The sequence below is a fragment of the Phytophthora cinnamomi genome, assembly GCF_018691715.1.
Source record: "Phytophthora cinnamomi strain GKB4 chromosome Unknown Contig127, whole genome shotgun sequence".
In the NCBI taxonomy this organism is placed as follows: domain Eukaryota; phylum Oomycota; class Peronosporomycetes; order Peronosporales; family Peronosporaceae; genus Phytophthora; species Phytophthora cinnamomi.
The window spans coordinates 402,243-421,161 of NW_027151060.1; the positions used below are offsets into that span (position 1 = coordinate 402,243).

The window sequence follows — 18,919 nt, forward strand, 5'->3', positions numbered from 1 at the left end:
TCGTCTAAGCGTTGCATTCCGCATAACCATTGTTAGTGGAATGATTCCAAGTTTCCAACATATTCCACATGTGGAATGATTCCAAGTTGTCATTTGACGAAGTCGAAACCAACGTTATCAACACATGATGAGTGCATTATGATCACCTTGTACAACTGAAGTGAACGCAGGTGGAGAGTGTATCCATAGGCATAGTTAAAAAGGCATGTCTTACGAGAAATTGGATATTCAGTCACGCACCCTGCTCTCGGGCTCTAGCTGTATGATGTCTACCTACGTCTTGCTTGTGACGAGGCTTACTTTTTGCCCCGCCTCTTACCAACGTTGCCACCATAGCGAGTCACGGCTTCACGCTTGTTGCGCTTAGCCATAAGCTTCGGGTCCAAAGGAATGTATGCGTACGGCTCGAGCTTGCCCTTCTTCTTGATGTCGCCGCTTGCCTTCTTAGCACGGTACTCACGTCCGTTGCTGCCATCGTCGTCACCGCGTTTGCGCTTCGCCCGGCCGTTCTTGTCGTTTTTGTTGTTGTTACTCAACCCCATGCGCTGCAGTTGAGAAGCGACATCCTGCTTGATCTTGTCCTCATCATCACTGTCGCTTCCGCCCTCCATATCGTCGTCCTCACCGCCAGGAATAATCATACGGCCATCCTTGGTCATCTGGAACTCGTCATCGCTGTCATCGTCGTCATGGCCACCCTTCTGCGCCGAAAAAATGTTCTTTACAGCAGCGTTGTCATCGAGGAAATCCACAATGTCGTCGTCGTCCTCACGGATAACCTTGCCGCCCTTGTTTTTCTTGTGCAAATCCTTCTTGCGCTTCAGCACTTGCATGGCCGCAGCCTCATCGTCGTCACCTTCATCGTCCGAGTCAGCCATGAACTCCTCGAACGCGTCACGGTTCTTCTTAGCTGCACGGCGCTCCGCAGCCTCGGCCGCGAGCTCCGACTTCTTCTTGTCTTCGCGCTCCTTGGTCTTCTTAATGTGGCGGATCAGCGCACGGTCCTCCTCGGGCACAAGAGCAGCGATGTGCTCGTAGCCGAACTTACGGCACAACTTGATAAGGATAATGCGGGTCTTCGCGCGGAAACGGTTTTTGCTCTCGCCAATCCAAACCAGCAGTCCATTGATGATGTCGGGGAGGAATTGCTCTAGCTGATCCTTGGGCAGAACGGCAATACCCAGCTTCATGAACCCGATGACACTCTTGATCACCTCGCGTGCCTTCTCGTGCAGAAGCATCAGAACTGTCTTGAGCAACGCCGGCATGGCCTGGGCAATAGCAGGATCCTCGCGACCAAACTCAAATACCAGGCGACTGAGGCAAATCACAGCAGCGCTACGCATGTGCGGCGTACGAGCAGCCAAACCACCAAGGACCATCTGGATGAACTCCATCAATCCGTTTTGCGGGTCACGCGCACGAAGTAGCATGGCCATAGCCACCAACAGCTCAAATGCAGCCTCGCGAGCCTTGCCGTTTGCTTCCTTAGTACAAAGCATGATTTCACCCACGAGATTAGGAACAAGCTCCTTCTCGGCCAAACCGTCAGTAGCAGGCTGGGCCTGCAGCGCGCGGATCAGGTGCGCGAGCACACGCAGACGCATTTTCTTGGCTGGAACCGAACAAGTAAGCAGCGACTCGCAGATAGCACGGGTGAGGTCCTGAAGCTGTGATTCCTCAGACAAAAACTTCGGGTGCGAGTCGCAAATGGCCACCAAAGCGGCGTACGAACGCTTCTGCATAGCAGCATCGGCATCGTCAAGCAAGTAGGGCTTGATCACACGATATAGCAGCGCCACGTTCGAGTCGTTCACGTGAGCCAAGAGAGCCAAAGCAAGCGCCATCTGGGCATGAGAGATCTGTCGGAGCTTAGTTGCGCGCTTGGAGTGGCTGCCAGCACCCTCGGCCTCAACCTTCTTAGCCTCTGTCGTTGCCTCAAGAAGCTTCTGCATAACCTTCTTGAAAGTCGTGCCGATCAGCTCAGCTTCAGCAAGCGACGCAAAACCCTCGAGGGTATCCAGCAGCACTTGAGCACGTTCAGTGTCCTTCTCCGGGTCCAACTCCTCCACAAAAGACAACAGCAACGGCACGTAGCGACCCGAATACTTGGCCAGGGCAGCACGGTCACGTGCAAGCTTTGCCTCGTCCAGTTGCTCCTCTTCAGCTTCATCCGCTTCGGCTTCCTCTTCAGCGTCTTCAAGCTCAGTATCCTCAGTCTCGCGCTGGTAACGTCGAGCAACAGACTTCTGCAGCGCGCGCGTTCTCTTCACGAGAGCCTGAAGACCCTGGCAAACTGCAAGACGCAACTCGGGGTATCGCTTGTCAGCCATGGCACTCGCAAGAACCTTCGCAATTTTCTTGAAGTGAGAGTCGATATCCACCGCGCGAGCGCAAACACTCGGGAAAAGCGACCAAAGCTGAATAGCGCGAGTCTGCAGCTTCTTCGCTTGCAGCGGGGTGACACTTGGTTCACGCGCATTAGCTTCACAAGCACGAGCCATGGGCAGCACGACATCAGCAAAAAAAGCAAGCTCGCCTCCACGCTGAGCAGCGCGTAGAGCATCCCGGAAAACCGGCAGAAGCCAGGCACGCTGCTCGCTCACAACTTCGGTAGGGTGGTCAATAGGCACAATCTCAAGGAAGGCACGCGGACCCAGAGCCTCAACGGCAGCGCCTGCAGCAAGAGCAAACAGATCCGAAAGGGCCTGGGCGCTCTTTCCTCCCTGCTGCTGCTGTGGAAGCTGATCAGCAGCCTCGTGCAGCTCGCAGCATGTAACAAGAATGGGCTCAAGCGCAGGACGACTGGCGGCTCCGTAGAAGCGGAAAAGCTCAGCAATAAGCGGGAAGACGTGGTTCCAAGCGCCCTGGAAGCGCAGCGAAGTCAAACTCTGCAGCGAGGCAAGCACGCGGGCGACATCCTCGAACGTGCCTTCAGTCTCCAAAACTTCAGGGGTCAGCGTAGCCTTCAGAACATTCAGCAACGAGCGAGTCGCCTGGCGCTGGACGCGGTCGTTCTCAGTGGCGATGTGTGAGCAGATAGCGCTCACTACGCGAGGCAGCAACTCGCGAGCCGCCTCAGAGTTTACCGCGGCGAGACGCACAACAGCCTGAGAGGGGATACGCACAGCGTAAATGGCAACAGGTCCTCCCTGAGCCTCCAGTGAGCCACTGCTCTGGGCGTCAAGCACGGCGACCACGAGCTTGCGAAGTGCGTCCGCCGTGAGCTGCGACTCGGGCGCAGCGCTCAGGGCGTCCAGCGCCTCGTACGTGACGAGACGCAGCGTCTTGGAGTTGGCGTCCAGAAACTTGGCCAGCGCGGCGACCAGCGAGGCCACGACCTTGCGCTGCAGCAGCGGCAGCGCCAGCTTGAGGAAGGCGACGAGCAGCACGAGGCGCTGGTCGTCCTTGCCGTCCTTGCCCGAGCTGGCAAACACGTTCTCGGCGAAGCTGGCGATGTGTGTGGAGAGGGCGTCGCAGCCCTTGGCGGCGTGGAGCTCCAGGATGTCCATGGTCCACTTGTGGCCGGCCTTGCGCACCTTGGGGCGCGAGTCCATGGCCAGCGTCAGCAGCAGCTGGAAGCTGCGCAGCAGCTCGGGGCGCGCCCAGGCCGTGGCCGACGGCTCCTGCGCCATGAGCGCCAGCGCCAGGCAGGCGCTGGCCGAGCGCAGCAGCGCGGCGTCGTCGCCCGCCTCCTGCAGCACAGTTGTGAGGCACTTGGCCACGGCCGCGAACTTGCCGCGCAGCACGGCGGGCGGCACCTCCGGCAGCACCATGGACAGCAGCTGCGCCACCTCCTGGCGGTGCGAGTCCGAGGCGGCGTCCAGCGCCGTCATGAGCGCGGCGAAGTACTCGGTGGGCGAGATGGGCGCGGCGCGGCCGCCGCTCGCGCGCCGCTCGTAGATGACGTCGCAGATGGCGGCCAGCACCACGTTGAGCTTGGCCTTCTGCGGGTGCGCGCCGCCCGCGTGCTTGCGCAGCTCCGTGAACGGGTCCATCGCGTCAGGCGTCGGGCGTACGTAGGGGTCCTCCTTCCTGGGCTGCGGCGGTGGAGCAATGCCAATCAATGGAGACCGGCGAAGAGATGCAGGCGAGGCGAACCACTGGCCGCCAGCACAACCGGCAGATGGCTACATTCAGGAGTCACAACAGTTAACCGCAGTAAATCGCTCGAATGGGGCGTAAAACTGCCCTACCCGCTGGTAATAAGCCGTGTGATTGGGTGAAAGGATGCGACTAGATAACTTGCGACAGTACTACAAGATCAGTACGCTTTGGGCTCCCCTCTCGGTAGCATTTCTCGGCGCGCATCCACCATGTCCCTGCTGACGCGCGCGCTGCTGCTGCTGCTGTCACTGTGGGCGAGCGCGCAGGCCGCGGCCTCCGCCGACGCCGTCGCCGTGCAGGAGCAGAAGCAGGACCCGCCCACCAGCCGCTTCGCCTACGTGACCGTGCACTACGAGGGCACGAGCCGCGACGCCGAGTACGTGCTGGGCGTGCAGGTGCTCATGCACTCGATCAAGATGACGGGCTCTCCGTACGACCTGGTGGTGCTGGCGTCCGACTCGGTCTCGGAGCGCAGCAAGGCGCTGTTCCGCTCCATGGGCTGCCGCGTGCTGGACGTGACCAACATCAACAACCCCTTCCTGGGGGGCACGCTGCGCAACAAGAACTTCATCTACACGCTCAACAAGCTGCACGTGTGGAACCTGCTCGAGTACGAGCGCGTCGTGTACCTGGACGCCGACAACGTGCTGATCCGCAATGCGGACGAGCTCTTCCTGTGCGGGGAGTTCTGCGCCGTGTTCATGAACCCCTGCCACTTCCACACGGGCCTCTTGGTGGTCACGCCCTCGGCCACTGAGTACCAGCGGCTGCTCAACGCTCTGGGGCACCTCGAGAGCTTCGACGGAGCAGACCAGGGCTTCCTGTCCTCCATGTACAGCAAGATGCTGCGGAAGGCCAAGCTCTTCACGCCTATGAAGGCGTCGTACACGGGGGCGGAGCTGGAAGGCTTGAAGAAATCCGAGCCGGAACCCAAGGGCATGCGACTGCCGGTGGGGTACAACATCAACCATAAGTACTTCTACGAGCAGTACCACTGGAAACTCTTCTACCTGCGCCACTTCGCGTCCATGACGTCGCCTATCAGCCCCGTCAAGGTGGTGGTGGAGTCGGCCAGAGGCATCCCGGCACTTACCGTTGGATACCCCATGGCTCCGGTCTTGAAGCCGTGGTACTGGTGGGCCGGCTTTTTCATGGACTTGCATGCGGTGTGGCATGACATCCGCGCGACGTTGCCCGCCTCGCAGGAGCACTACGGAGCGGAGGAGGCGGTGAAGACGCTGCTGGGATTCTTCAGCTCGTTGGCGCTCCTGACGGCGGCGCTGTATGCGCTCAAGATTACGATGCCCATGCGCCAGATCCAACAGCGGTGCACGGATCTGGCGATGCGTAACAGTAAGCATACGAGGTACGCGTTCATGGCATTCCGGATGGCACTCGTGGTGTTCGCCTTCCGTATTTCTCCCGCCCGTGTGCACCCGCTGGCTCCTGTCAACTACGGCTATGGACTCATGATCTTCATGAACGTGTTCTTGCACATTTACTTCGCCTGCGTGATTTCCAACTTTTGGGATCCACACCAGGAGGTGTCGATGCCGCCTGTACTTTACGTGACGCGCTTTTGGTTCTACGTGGCGCTCATAGTGGCTTCCGAACTCTTTGTGGTTTCGTTCAGTACGTGGAGTGTGTTTCCAAATGTGCTGTGGAGGCTGTTCTCGCTCTTCTGGTCAATCTTCCTCTGCGCGTATTGGCAAGTCACCTACTATCGCCTCGCGCTCAACGCGGAGTTTGGAGGCAAGAAGGAGAGACTCCGGAGTCTGTAGTTGCACTCTACTGCACATACTTACGACAAAGGCGACGACAGTACCGTGGATACTATGGTCGTGGTATACTATAGCTACGGCCAAACTTTATTAAGAAGGTGAAGACAGCAAGCAGGATGGCGTGCAAGACTAATGGGCAGACTGGCAGGTTGTCTTCTTCCGTGGCTCTTATTATGTCGACCAAAGTCGGAAGGTGCAGTCGGAGCTGGATGACGCTAAGAAGCGGCCATTCGGGTCGAACTTGACAGACTGCAGATACAGCACAAACAGATAGATATGTAACAGGACAGGGCGCCAGTGTGAGCAGGGCATACAACAAGCCGGTCACCTGCAAATATGAATAGAAATGCACTCAGAATGCTGCAACGCACCTGCACAGGGCCCTCGTGGCCACTTAGTTCTGTCGCGAGTGCCTCCGTTTTCATGCTGAAGAGCTTGATGGTTCCGTCGTCACTGGCTGCTGCAAGTAACTTGCCACTGCGATCAAAGGCGACGCTGTTCAGTGGATGCTGGCCGCCATCAAATGAACTGCGTTCGGCCACCATGCGCACGTCCCAAACTTTGACGAAGCCATCGGCATCACAAGATGCGATGGTATCCCCCGCAAGCGCAAAGGCGACGCTGTTGCAAGCGTTTTGATGTCCGTAAAAGGTTTGCACGCAGAGACCGGAGCGCAAGTCCCAAATGGAAACAGTCTTGTCCCCGGATGCGGTACAGATATTTGTCGAGAACGGCTGGAAGCATACGCTGTTGACAGAGTCGACATGGCCGCGAAAGGTTCGGCGGCAACGCCCCGAGTGCAGGTCCCATAGCTTGCAAGTATGATCCATGGATGCGCTTACCAGGAAATCACCGTCGTGGTGGAAGGCACTCTCCCAAACGGGATGAGAGTGATCAGCCAATGTCAGTGAACATGCCGCACCCACGAAGTCCCAGAGCTTGACTGTGTTATCGCCTGATGATGTAGCCACGTGAGCTCCTCTTGGATGAAAAGCAACACCTGCAAGCCAGCTCCGATGACCCTCGCCGCTCATGATAAGCTCACCAGCAGGTGCAGACCAAAGTTTCCAAGTCTCATCGTCCGAGACGGTCGCTACGATAGGATTCTTAGGGTGGAAAGCGACAGCAGCCACAGAATTCCCGTGTGCTGGACAACTGCGAGCTAGCTCAACACGTTCGGGATTGACTGGCTCAAAGCGCTTGTCTACAAATGGATTCGCCGCATCAGGATTAGGAAGTTTCGTGTCGGGGACGTCGCTCTTTGACTTGCTGCCCTTCTTCTTTTGTCCCCCACTTGACGAGGTTTTTGAAGAAGAGGATGATGGCGCGCCGTGTGCTGAAGTAGTCGAGCCGAGAGGAGCAACTGCGGCCGAATCTTTGCCCCTTCCAGCTGAAGCTGACGCATTGGTAGTTGTCGAAGCACCTGCGAGGGCTTTCAGTTGCGACTCAAGTGCTTCAGCCCTGGCCACTTGTCGATCACGCTCCAGACGCATGAGCATCTTCTCCTTCATGGAGTTCTCATACTTGGCTTTGAGTTCTTGGAGAAGTGGCTCGTAGGCAGCGACGTGCCTCTCGAGCTTACGAATTTTGACCGAAAGTGCCTCCTTCTCCTGTAACACGCGTTGGTGATGCATTTTGTGGACGTCGCGCTGATGACGGAATTTATCCCACGTGCCCTTGGCTTTCTCCGTGATCTTCCGAGTGTCATCCAGCTGGCGCCTCAACTCCTTCACTTGGTCATCCAGCGCTTGATTGCGTACATAGATGTCGGGCACTACACCGACGTCATCCTCGCGCAGTTTACCCTTTGCGATAAATTCATACCATTCGTGGTTGAACATGTCCAATGTACGTGTGAGCCCCAATTTGATGAGGAAGTTCCGGATGAAGTCGTCAACCACCGACGGCCGCACTTGGGTGTGGATACGAGTCATCATCGACTGCTTTGGACTTCCGGAAGCACTGCGGTCCGCATTCATATCATCGTACGCGCTACCTACATCTCCATCAACCGTAGGCAATGAGGTCGCCGATACTGTTGTGTCTTGTCCCGTGGTTATCGTGGATCGATTGAGGTTCCGCAGCACCGCGGAGAAGTCTTCCTCGTCATCGTCGTCATCGCCCAGGCCAAGAGCCCCATCGTCCACCGTCTCGTACTGGAACGTGTCGTCATCGTCATCCTCCGCGAACTGCACCTTCTCCAAGCGCACGAGCTCCTCTTTCTGCGGCATCCTCGCGATCGACAGCAACTCGCACCGTCCTGCCAGAGCACAACACGAGCTCAAAACTGCAGCCGACCCTCCAAGAGGACTCTTCACTGACCGCTAACGAATATATTTACCTTTATCCTGACTGCCAGCTCCATCACCTGTCGGGACTCAAAAATGCTGCTTGGAATCTTGTAGTCACGCGAGTTGACTTATCTCTGCTTGGTGTCGGGTCCAGTTGTAGTCGGCTTATCATCTGTTGCTGCAGTGTTTGTTGAACCATCTACTGCTTCGCTATTTGCATTCGTAGATCCATCGTCCTCTTCAACAGGCTTCTCCGCTGACTCGGAGCGTCCAGCTTTGTCTGCAGCCGCCTCGGCTACCGCCTCCTCTCGCTCCTGGCGCTGCTTCTCGCGCTGTTGGTCCATGATCTTCTTGAGCTGGTTCTCGATGAGATCCTTGTGGTCTTCCGCCGCCTGCTTGGCGAACGTGATGAGCAGCGCGTCCTCGCGCTCGAGTTCGAGCTCCTTGCCCTCGCGGTACCCTTCAATGAACGCCATGAGCACGGACTGGCCCACCAGCAGCTTGTCCGCGAACCACGACTGGGCGCTCGTCTTGAACGTGTCCACGTCCTTCTTGTCGAGCCGCAGCGCCGCGTCCCTGCCCTCCTTGGCGAGGCTGCGTAGCTCGTCCACGTTCTTCTTGAGCGTCGTGGCCACGTCGTCCTTGCTGCGGCTGTCGTCCACGACCTGCTTGGCGTGGCCCACCACGGCGTCCGTGTCCACGCCTTCAGCCACGTGCTTGACCTTCTCGGCCAGGAACTTGACGTTCTCGGCCCCCTGCTCCCCGAGCGCGTGGAGGTTGTCGTGGGCCTTGGTGCCCTCCAGGCTCTTGTCAATGAAGGAGAGGTTCTTGCTGGCGGTGGTCGACACCTGGCCGCGCACCGCCTGCACCGCGCGCTTGACCTCCTGCTTGCTGCGCTCCAGCTCCTCGTCGGACGGGCCGGCGAACGACGCCTTGTACTCCTGCCACACCTCGAGGAACATGCGGCGGTGGTCGGCCAGCGACAGCTCCCACAGGTCCACGAAGCGCGGCTTGCGCAGCCGCTCCTCCACCTCCGGCGGGTTGGGCAGCCCCGGCACGTGGCTCGCAGCCCAGCGGTCGGCACGACGGTACGACGTCTGCACCACGCGCACCGCGCGCTGGAACAGCGAGTAGCGCTTGGCGACGGCGGGTGGCCGCGGCATCTTGAGCTGCTCGGCTCGAACGATGCTGTCGACGAAATACCTTCGGAAACACATATATGAATCAGTACTCTTAAATAACGTTATACATGTTGTCGCAGGTTTGCATCTTTAGATATCTGAAAGGAACTAAACTGTATCTATACTCGTATATGCGGTGTATGGAAATGTACAGGTGTTATGTGCAATACACAAATCACATCAACGCGTTTGAGCTCTTCGCCACTTCCAGCATTCCCGACGAGAGGTGACGATGGCTCTCCGCATCTTCGGGCGCCGCGCTGTGCGCTTCGCTTCTGCCGCTGCCGCTCGGCCGCTGGTGCCTGCTGTGGCTGCTGCGTGGGCGTCTCCGGCGCTGGGCGCGACTGCCATCCAGCTGCAGACGCGGTCGTTCGCCAAGGCCAAGAAGGCCAAGGGCGGCAAGGCCAAGGCCAGCGCCCCCGCACCCGCTGCGGACGACAGCGACGACGACGTTGACGCCGGCGACGAGGAGGACGGAGGAGCTGCCCGGGCGCTGGAGAAGGCCAAGAAGAACATGACCGGCGCCGTCGTCAGCTTCACGCGCGCGCTGAGCCAGATGCGGCCAGGCCGAGCGGACGCCGGCATCTTCGACGAGCTGCACGTCCAGGCGTACGGCCAGCACGTGCCGCTCGCACAGGTGGCGCAGGTGGCGGTGGCGGGCACGCACGCACTGAGCGTGTCGGTGTACGACCCGTCGGTACGGACCATTGTAGTGGCGGAAGGAGAGGCTGGTGCTGACTGGTGGAGGTGCAATTACAGCTCATGCAGGACGTGAAGAAGGCCATCGAGGCCATGAACCCGGTCTACTCTGTGCGCGAGGACGTGAGCTCGCTCGAGATCTCCTTCCCCAAGTAGGTGCTCGGTGTTGTGGTGGTGGTGGTGGTGGTGGTTGGGTATTGACTTTGACGCCTGGTTAGGATGTCGAAGGAGACGCGCGCTGAGCTGCTGAAGGCCACCAAGAAGCAGGCGGAGCAGGCGCGGCAGCACGTGCGCCGCGTGCGGCAGGATGCTATGAACCACGCTAAGAAGCTCAAGGACACGGTCTCCGAAGACGACGTCGAGGCGCAGAAGGAGCGCATCCAGAAGGCCACCGACGACGCCATTGCGGAGATCGGCAAGCTGCTGGAAGCCAAGGAGAAGGACCTCAACACCGTCTGAGCGCGGGCAGGTACAGGGATGAGAGCTGGCTTAGAAATACAGACGACGACGAAGCGAACTTCGCACGTTGTTTGTCAGGTATGGGTGTCACTGTTTTGCATTTGTCTTAGCGAGGTAGCTGCAACAGCCTCTTTGGGTGTAGCTCTACAGGATACTCCATTGGTTGCGGACCCGGACAGCCATGTGACGCACAAGACGTTTGCGATCATCGAGCACCAGCAAGAGTTTTCGCAGCACGATATCCTTGTACGGGTGCACGAGTTCGTACGGGATCGTAGCCAGCTTGGCAAGGCACTCGAGCGCAGCATGCCGGTCCTTCGCGCCAGGCCTGCTCTCCACATAATAAGCAGAACCACAAATGCACACGGTCAGACTACTTACACCGCGACTAGACCACAAACCAACGTTGCAACGCACCCGAACTGCGCTTGCTTGAGAAGACCCGGAAACACGTCCTTGAGGAACGGCTTCGCACTCTCCACCGATTCGAGGAGCAGCGGCTTGAAAGTCTGGATGGCTGCGCTACCTAGCTCACGGTCGTCCGTGTTGAGAGCCTGCACCATGAGAGGGAAGATTTGGGCCAGATGAGGCAGGTACACAGCCTTGGGCGAGTGTGCGATTACTTGCGCGAAAGCTACAAGAGCTGCCACACTCGTCTCCTCGCCAATGTGTGCACGAATAAACTCTAGCAGCACTGGGAACACGAGGTCAAACATTCGCTGGCGGTACAGGAACTGGAGACAGACACGATGTTAGTCCGATATACGCGAAAAAAGAAGTACCCAAACGAATCACTCACGGTGATGAACGCGCCGCACTTGCGGTTCAGGACGTCGGGGTACTCCGAGACGAGAAGTTTGAACGTCTTGGCGACTTCCATACGCAATGCAGAAGCTTGTTGTTCGTCGCTGTCTTGATCCATGCTCACATCGCCGTCAGCATTTTGGCATCCTGGCGTAAGGAAATTGCAGAGGAAGCGCAGGCACACTGGCGCGTGGTCCTTGTGTCCTCTAATGACCAATGCCTTCGCTATCCATGCGTAGATTTGCAAAGCCGCCACTCGTACAGCGAAGGTTTCGGCGGAGTTACTGATCACCACTGCAAGCTTTTGCGACAGGAGCAAGTCAATGAGAGCATCGAACTCGGCTCCATCCGACATCTTGTTAACAATGGAAGCCAGCGACTTAGCCGCAGAGAGTGCAGCTTCAGTGTACACAGCCTGGAGGTGACGAGTTGACGTCTCAGGTACCGTACTAGCCCCGGACTGTGCAAGCTCGAGCAACCGGTTAATCACCAGAGATGTTTCCGGCAGCGTCACATTACGAGCGGCTGAGTTGATAACTGCAGCAAAAAGCGGTACAAGCTGCAAGCTTGCCGGCTCTGACGGATGAGTACGCAAGAAGGCAGGCACGACGGCATCCACCAACCGCTGCTGTGTAGAAGGAGACACGTTCTGCATCACTGCGCGGAAGATTTGCACGCAAGCAGCCAATTTCGCATCATCCACGAGGCCAGATTGACCGGCATTCGCAGCAGCAATCGCACGAGCAGCCGACGTCTCAACCGCTGTAAGCAGCCGGAAGATGATGGAAGCGGACGAAGACTCCTGAACGCAGAACTCCATGCTGCTACGGTCATCAGCGTTAATCTCAACGATTTTCGCCACAGCATCGAGAAGACAGTCGACGTGGCGCTGACGAATAACATCGCCGTCTGCTTCACAAAATCCGATGGCGACTTCCTTGCCATCAGCCTTCTCCACACAAAGATCGATCAAAAGGAAAATGGTAGCCTGGAAAATAGACGACTCGCGACAGAGCTCGGTGATTGCTTGCAAGGCTTCCTCGAAAAAGGCGTCAAAACTGCGGTTCGAGGCGGAAAGAACTGCCGCAACGCCAGTTCCTTCCTCGTCATCATCATCTTCATGATCGCTTCCTTCGTTCACCGCAGCCATGAGCCTTGCCAGCGAAATCTCCACCACAAACGCGGCGTAGCCACCAGTAGCAGGGCCCTCTCCACTACTCATTGAAGACACCGAAGACGTCGACACAGTAGAAATCTCCTTCAGGCTTTGTAGGCAGGCGGCCCGCACCTCCGCTGCAGGGTCAAGAAGTAGCAGGCGCGTAAACAAATTGATAAGTGCCTTGACTTGTGCAGGTGCCACGATTGGCGATGGCGGGAAGGTAAGTAGGTGGCACAGCGCCTGCACCGCCACACAGCGTGCAGTTGGGCTACTGCTGGGGTTGGCTTGGTTATCCTGGTCGGCGCTAAGGAAGTTCACCAGAGCGTCAATAAGTGCTGGGGCGTGCGGACGCATAGGCTGTGCTTGGCCAGACTGGTCAATCTCTCGGTCAATCGTGTCCACGAGCAGCAGAATACGCGCGAGCGCAGCTTCGCACTTTGAAGGCACGCTTTCACTTCCAGAGCTTTCGTTTTGCAGCTGCTCCACCAACAGGGGTACAGCAATCTTGAGCACATGTGCATAGCTCATCGAAGACTCGTGCCCCAGCGCCGCCAATACCTGACCCGCGGACACGCTCACCATTGAGTCGGCAGCATGCTCGCGCAGCTCACCCGCAGCGCGGGCAGTGAGCTCTACCACGAACTTGCTCCACGCGTACGCTGCACCTGGCGTGTCCTGCGCCTTAGCACGAGCAACAACCCCAGAGAACCGCGAAATGGCCTGACGCGCTTCAGTGATCACTTCCTGCTTCTCGCCGTCAAGAACCTCGTCGTACAACGCAGTGGCCACGGCGTGCATCTGCAGCAGCAGCGCGTTCACCGAGTAGCGCTCGCCGCAAAACACCAGCGTCTGAAGCGCATCCAGCTTGGCTTCCATCACGGTGGACGCGAGCTTCTTGAGCAGGAACGGCAGCACGAGCGGCGCCAGCAAGTCGGAGGCCGCGAATGCATGGCGTAGTGACAGGATGAGTCCCTCCGACGTGATCCCGTACGGGTCGTTCGGCGGCGGCGTGAAGATGATGGGGAAGTAGCAGGACACGACGTCGAAGTACTGCTGCAGCAGCGCGTCGCTGCGCGAGAACACGGGCTCGAGCTTGGCCAGCAGCGTGCGCGCCACCTGCATGCAGAGCAGCAGGTTGCGCGGGTCCTTCTCGCCCTCCATGGCGCCCAGGAAGGTCTGCGCGAACTGGCGGCCGAGGTCCTCGCTCTGCTCGGCGTCGTCCACGCTGGCGTCCTGGGCGTCCTTGCTGGCGGGCACCGAGTCCAGCAGCAGCTCCACGACCGAGGCCTGCGCCAGCGCGAGCTGCATGAGCTCGAAGCACATCTTGCGCATGGCCTGGCCCAGCTGCGGGATGTGCAGCGTGCTGCCCAGCTTGAGCACGAGCGCCACGGTGGTGCGCGGCGACGAGACCTGCGCGGCGTGGTGCGTCTCGAGCGCCAGCAGCGCGCGCAGACACGCCGAGGCGCTGGGGAAGTCGGCCAGGCGGTCGGCGAAGAAGGTCAGGAGCAGCTGCACGGCGCTGGGCGCCAGCTGCAGCTCCGGCAGGCGCGTCAGCACCTCGGCCAGCAGCAGCGTGGCGCGCGAGCGCACCTTGTCGTCGCCGCTGGTGAGGTAGGCGCCCAGCGCCTGGATGAGCGTCTCCACGCTCACGCTGCGGTGCACCTGCATGACCACGGTGTTGAGCCCCGTCTTCTGCGCGGCGTCGTCGTTCTCCGGGTCCACGAACGCGTCGATGGCCGGCGCCAGCGGCGCGTCCAGGCTGAACATGGCGCTGGTGGGCGGCGGTGAAAGGCGAAGTGGAGCTGAGCCGGTGGTTTAAACGAGGGAGTTAGCACGGGGAAAACGTGTGAATACTATTCTATGTAAAGTTGACTTCTTTTCCTGATAATTTTTGCGCATGCGAGAGGTGACAAGGTATTTGATTTCACGGGTAACGTTTTTGAAGTTGCCTTTTTTTGAAGTTGCTGACAGGGATAACTCCTTGTGACGTTAGTCGTAGACGCGCATGATGGAGCGCACGCGGGCGCGGCAGAATGGACAGGCGTGCGACGTATGCATCACCGTCCTCAGACACGCGTGGCACCCGGCGCGGTGTCCGCAGGGCGCGCAGACTGCGTTCCGTCGCTGCGAGCAGCACAAGCCGCACAGATCTTCGTCGTCTTGCTGCGCATTCGCTTCCTCCGGCGATGAAGCAGCGTTGACGTCGCTACTATGCTGGTTGCTGCTGTCTCCTTCGTTTGGCGGGGCCTGCTGGGCTGGTTGGACGACCTCCACGCTCTTCGGGGGCTCCGAAGGTGCACAGCGGACTTGGCCAGGTCTTCCGCCGACGTTGTTGGATCCCTGGAGATCACGCAGCATGTCTTCAAGAGGCACTTCCTCCTCGTTGTGGTGCGCAGGATCGGGCTCCTGCTGCTCAAGCGCGCGGCCAAGACGGCGGAACAGTGGGTTGCTGTCCACGCCCTGCTGCTCTTGCTGCCGCAGCATGGATGATCGGACGTTTTGTACGAGCTCGTGCGGCCAGTAGTAGAGCTCGCCGTGCGGAGCGTCAAACGGTGGCATGTCAACGACAGGAGTCCCGCTATCGCGGGCATAAAAGTTGGAGCTCTGCAAAACTTCCTGCCAGCGCTCGAGGTTGTGAAGGCTGTCGGCGGCGAAGGCGAGGTCCCGCGTTTGCACGTCCTCCTGGCTCATGGTCTTCCTGCAGATCGGCGAGCGCGTGAGCTTCTGTCGCTTCACACGCTGGCACAAGACTGGTTTGTCGAAGATAAACGCGTTATCTCGTTTGAGCCAGCAAAAGCTGTCACTGGACGGGAAGGGCGACGCGCGTGCAGCCTCGTCGACAAGCAGCACGGCATCAGGGCGCAGTTCGCCCGGCTTGTGAAAGATACACAACTCTTTGGACGTGTGTTGCTTGTTGCAGGCCACCACCACTCCCCAGTGCTTCTTCCAACGAAATTTTCCCCGCAAGAATATCCAGCCGCTGTGGACTTTCATGTGCTCCATGAGGGCTGCAGCGACTTCAGCACGGCGGTACTGACGCGCCAGATCCAGCGGGGAGAGCCCCTTGCGGTTGAGTGCGAACGCGTCCGCCCCCGCCTCCAGTAGCGCGTTGACGACCAGCGAATCGCGGCTCGCCATTGCCGCGTAGTGGAGTGCCGTGTTCTTGAGTTTGGTTTCGTCTTCGGCGTTCACTTCGGCGCCTGCGCCGATGAGTTTGCGCACTACTGCCTCGCCGCGCTTGCTCTCTGCAGCTACCATGAGAGGAGTTGTGCCTCTCCGGTGGTGAAACCAGTTGACGAGATTGGGCCCCAAGTCGTCGGGCGAGTCCACCAGCATTTGCTGCAGCTTGGCATCGTCGCCATCCCTGGCAGCTTTCCACACCGCGACGCACTCCGCTCGAGTCATGATAACCGAGTGGTCTTGGGATTTCGACTGTGGTCGCTGCCACGTCGCCAAACTTGAAATGAGCTAGTGAGCTCATGCGAAAGAGCACAATCGGGCAAGACTAAGATATCGTCTCTGAAATGTGGCTGACAAGTTTCCAGTACCACCAAACTTTGCTCGAAAGGTGAAGCCATGTCGCCTTCCGTGTCACAGAAATGTTGGGTGTGTCGGTCATAGAGTACTTGGCACGCAGAAACGGAAAACAAGTACGCGCTAACCCGAGAATTGCGGATGACACCATTTAGCTCTACATGTAGTTGGCGGTGGAGCCTCGTCAGGCGCTCATTACGATCAAGTACAGAATCGTGAGAAACAAACTTTTTGTGAAACGTGGAATTTAATAGTGGTGTTTGCCCACCTCGGAGTATTGATTGATTCGCGGAACAACCATGTTAGCGGAGTATCAAAAGAATCCCAAGCATTACATGTACAATGAGCTTTACGTCAACTAGCTAAGCAGTACGAGGTGAACGCGGACGCAACGATTAGTCCTGGATCCGAACCACGCCGTCCACATGAGCGCGACAAACTGGGCATGACGAGCTTTCCCGCGTGACAGCTCGCATGCAGTCGTAGCAGCCAGCAACATGCCCGCAGGGAACACACACTGAGTCGCGAATGTTTTCAGCGCAGACGATACACCTAGCGCGCTGGAGGGGCTGAGGCTCATTCGGGTCGCCACTAATGGTGATCACAGTCGCCAATGGGAATACGTCTCTCTTGGCCTCAAACTGCTGCGGTCGCATATCCCCCCAGACGAAACCATTGTCGTCAGTGACGAACGTCGGTGCTGAGGCTCGCGTCCTGGTTTCAATGGTATGAGCTGGTTCTGGGGTTTCCAACAACCCTACCTTGCCAGAGTAAGCCGATGCATCGACGCTTGGAATCGATGTAGCTTCGCTGGTGGCAGCGACAGACCCGACACTCGCTCTGCGAGGCGAACCCACATACGTAGAGCTGATAGTTGTGCCATTGCACCCACCCCCTCGGCTTCCAAATGCTCTCATCCACCCGTCACGACATGTTTCCGTGTCACAAGCAAAGACATACTCTCGTGGCTCCAAGTTTGCCCTGTGGACATGCGTCCGTCCCGAAGACGTGTATCGACTGTAGCGTCGGGTAAACAGTCGCTGGTAGATCACCCGCGTGTCGAGTTGGAATCCGTTCGCCTTCCCATCGGAGAACATCGAGCAGTGCGTGGTATCAGCCAAACTGTCTTGCCAAATTACCGCCTCTGGGTGTGGCTTATCCGGCCCATTGAAAATGCAGAGCTCTGACGTCGTGCCCTTCATGTTACACGAGAGAAGTACACACCAACGTCGCTTCCAGAACCCCAAGAGCGACTTGGAGCGCAAGTGCAGCCACCCGCTGTGCACTTGCAGCCTCGACGTCAGAGCTGCGGCCGCCTCCTTCCGCCCACGAAGCCTCGCCACGTCCAGCGCCGTGTGCCCCTTTCTATTCAATACGAACGGGTTGGCACCAGCGTTGAGCAGCAGCTCCAACTGGGCGATGCGGTTATTGTAGGCTGCAAAATGCAGCGCCGTGTTCCTGTGCTTGCCCGTGTCCGCAGCGTCCAGATCTGCGTCCAGCTGGATCAATGCGCGGATGGTCTCAGCTCCATACTTCTTCGTTGCAGCGACCATTAACGGAGTTGTGCCCTTGACAGGGTGCGGCTGATTCAGCAGGGCTTGAACATCGTCGTCGGACTCGTTGCTCACGAGCTGCAGGAGCTTCTTGGCGTTGCAGCTTTTGGCAGCGCGCCACAGCGCAAGCTCTTCCCTGTCCTTGGCCATCAGGACACTTGCTCGACACGCAGCAAATCAAAGAATGAACGCTCCTGATGGGTTGTTTGTTGATGGACGGACAACGAATATCCAGCTATATTAACAACAGGCACATGTACCTAGAAGCAAATGCTATGCGACACACAGTCTCCTCCGTCACGAGACTCGAAAGGCGGCGCTGTCGGCGATATCCTGTCGGCACACGGGGCACGAGTGGCGGTGAAGGCGCCTCACGCACATTCCGCAGAAGCTGTGTCCGCACGGGATCAACACTCTGTCTACCGCGTTCACGAGACACACGACGCACACCAGCGCCTTCTCGGCGTCTCTCTTCTCCCTCAGGGCCTGCTCGACCTGCTTGAGCGCGGCTCGTCGGTCCTCCTCCGCCAGCGCCGCTCGATGCTGCAGCCGCAACAGCTCAGCCAGCAGCTCCTCGTAGCTGGTGCTCAGCGACACATTGAGGCGCGCCAGCAGCGCGTTCACCTCAGCGACAACGCCGACTAGCGAGGAGCCTGCTTCCTCCCCCAGCTCCTTGTGCTTGGCCAATAGAGGGGCCTCCTTGCCGTCCTTCCTCGCCCCCACCGACTGGAAGTAGTGGATCTGGGACACCGCGTACCAGCGGATGCAGGTCTTGGTCACCTGCACCTTGACCTCGCCGCTGCCGGGCTCCAGCTCGTCCTTGACCTTGCCGTAGCGCAGGACGCCGTGGCTGTCCTCGACGGCCACGATCTCCCCCGGGAGGCACGCGCGCAGCGGCGCCAGCTGCACACTGGCGCGGTCCACGTCGGCCAGCGGCTCGCCCAGCAGGTCGCGCAGTCGCTCCTCGATCAGCACGGGCAGTTGCAGAGGCTGCTCGCCTGCAGGCGCGTCGAGTCGCCGCGGATTTGTGTCAATCGATTGGCGACCGAGTCCCGGAGCGGGGGGAGGCGCTGCGCCGACGCCAACCGGGTCCTCGGGTCTGGACTGGCTGCTGGGGCTGGAGAACGAGGGGCTGGACACGCGCGCGCTGCAGGAAGTCGGCGAGCCGGCGTCCACCGCCGCCAGCAGCGACGCGTTCATCATTTCCGCCTCCCTTCTTCTCTCTGTACAGTTCTTCTTCAAGCAGATTCAGCCAATCACAGGGCGACAAACATGGGTACACGAACTTCAACAAACTGCATGCATTTTTTGGTGACGTTGGTAATAACGTGTCGTGAGTCACCACTTGTGT

At 58.7% G+C, this 18,919-nt stretch overlaps 8 protein-coding genes across 8 annotated transcripts; 2 read left to right on the top strand and 6 right to left on the bottom strand.

The window, feature by feature from the left end:
* Positions 1-296: 296 nt before the first annotated feature.
* IUM83_07137 (uncharacterized protein) lies at positions 297-4,297 on the bottom strand (the record flags this gene model as incomplete). Its single annotated transcript, XM_067931403.1, has 2 exons — positions 297-4,130; positions 4,274-4,297. 2 exons carry the CDS (start codon positions 4,295-4,297, stop codon positions 297-299), a joined length of 3,858 nt encoding a protein of 1,285 aa, XP_067780421.1.
* Positions 4,298-4,316: 19 nt separating this feature from the next.
* On the top strand, positions 4,317-5,888 carry IUM83_07138 (Glycosyl transferase; the record flags this gene model as incomplete). Its single annotated transcript, XM_067931404.1, has 1 exon — positions 4,317-5,888. One exon carries the CDS (start codon positions 4,317-4,319, stop codon positions 5,886-5,888), a length of 1,572 nt encoding a protein of 523 aa, XP_067780420.1.
* A 171-nt stretch (positions 5,889-6,059) lies between these two features.
* Positions 6,060-8,119, bottom strand: IUM83_07139 (Flagellar protein; the record flags this gene model as incomplete). The annotated part of the gene is made up of 3 exons (XM_067931405.1): positions 6,060-6,137; positions 6,260-6,348; positions 7,312-8,119. 3 exons carry the CDS (start codon positions 8,117-8,119, stop codon positions 6,060-6,062), a joined length of 975 nt encoding a protein of 324 aa, XP_067780241.1.
* Positions 8,120-8,307: 188 nt separating this feature from the next.
* Positions 8,308-9,342, bottom strand: IUM83_07140 (Flagellar protein; the record flags this gene model as incomplete). Its single annotated transcript, XM_067931406.1, has 1 exon — positions 8,308-9,342. The coding sequence occupies one exon, from the start codon at positions 9,340-9,342 to the stop codon at positions 8,308-8,310; it is 1,035 nt and encodes a 344-aa protein (XP_067780269.1).
* Positions 9,343-9,592: 250 nt separating this feature from the next.
* Positions 9,593-10,518, top strand: IUM83_07141 (ribosome recycling factor; the record flags this gene model as incomplete). The annotated part of the gene is made up of 3 exons (XM_067931407.1): positions 9,593-10,057; positions 10,120-10,211; positions 10,278-10,518. 3 exons carry the CDS (start codon positions 9,593-9,595, stop codon positions 10,516-10,518), a joined length of 798 nt encoding a protein of 265 aa, XP_067780515.1.
* Positions 10,519-10,662: 144 nt separating this feature from the next.
* On the bottom strand, positions 10,663-14,248 carry IUM83_07142 (MMS19 nucleotide excision repair protein; the record flags this gene model as incomplete). Its single annotated transcript, XM_067931408.1, has 5 exons — positions 10,663-10,846; positions 10,936-11,252; positions 11,318-11,616; positions 11,914-12,721; positions 13,061-14,248. 5 exons carry the CDS (start codon positions 14,246-14,248, stop codon positions 10,663-10,665), a joined length of 2,796 nt encoding a protein of 931 aa, XP_067780267.1.
* Positions 14,249-14,470: 222 nt separating this feature from the next.
* On the bottom strand, positions 14,471-17,718 carry IUM83_07143 (E3 ubiquitin-protein ligase XBOS34; the record flags this gene model as incomplete). The annotated part of the gene is made up of 2 exons (XM_067931409.1): positions 14,471-15,845; positions 17,240-17,718. 2 exons carry the CDS (start codon positions 17,716-17,718, stop codon positions 14,471-14,473), a joined length of 1,854 nt encoding a protein of 617 aa, XP_067780268.1.
* A 147-nt stretch (positions 17,719-17,865) lies between these two features.
* IUM83_07144 (uncharacterized protein) lies at positions 17,866-18,771 on the bottom strand (the record flags this gene model as incomplete). The annotated part of the gene is made up of 1 exon (XM_067931410.1): positions 17,866-18,771. One exon carries the CDS (start codon positions 18,769-18,771, stop codon positions 17,866-17,868), a length of 906 nt encoding a protein of 301 aa, XP_067780272.1.
* Between the last annotated feature and the right edge of the window lie 148 nt (positions 18,772-18,919).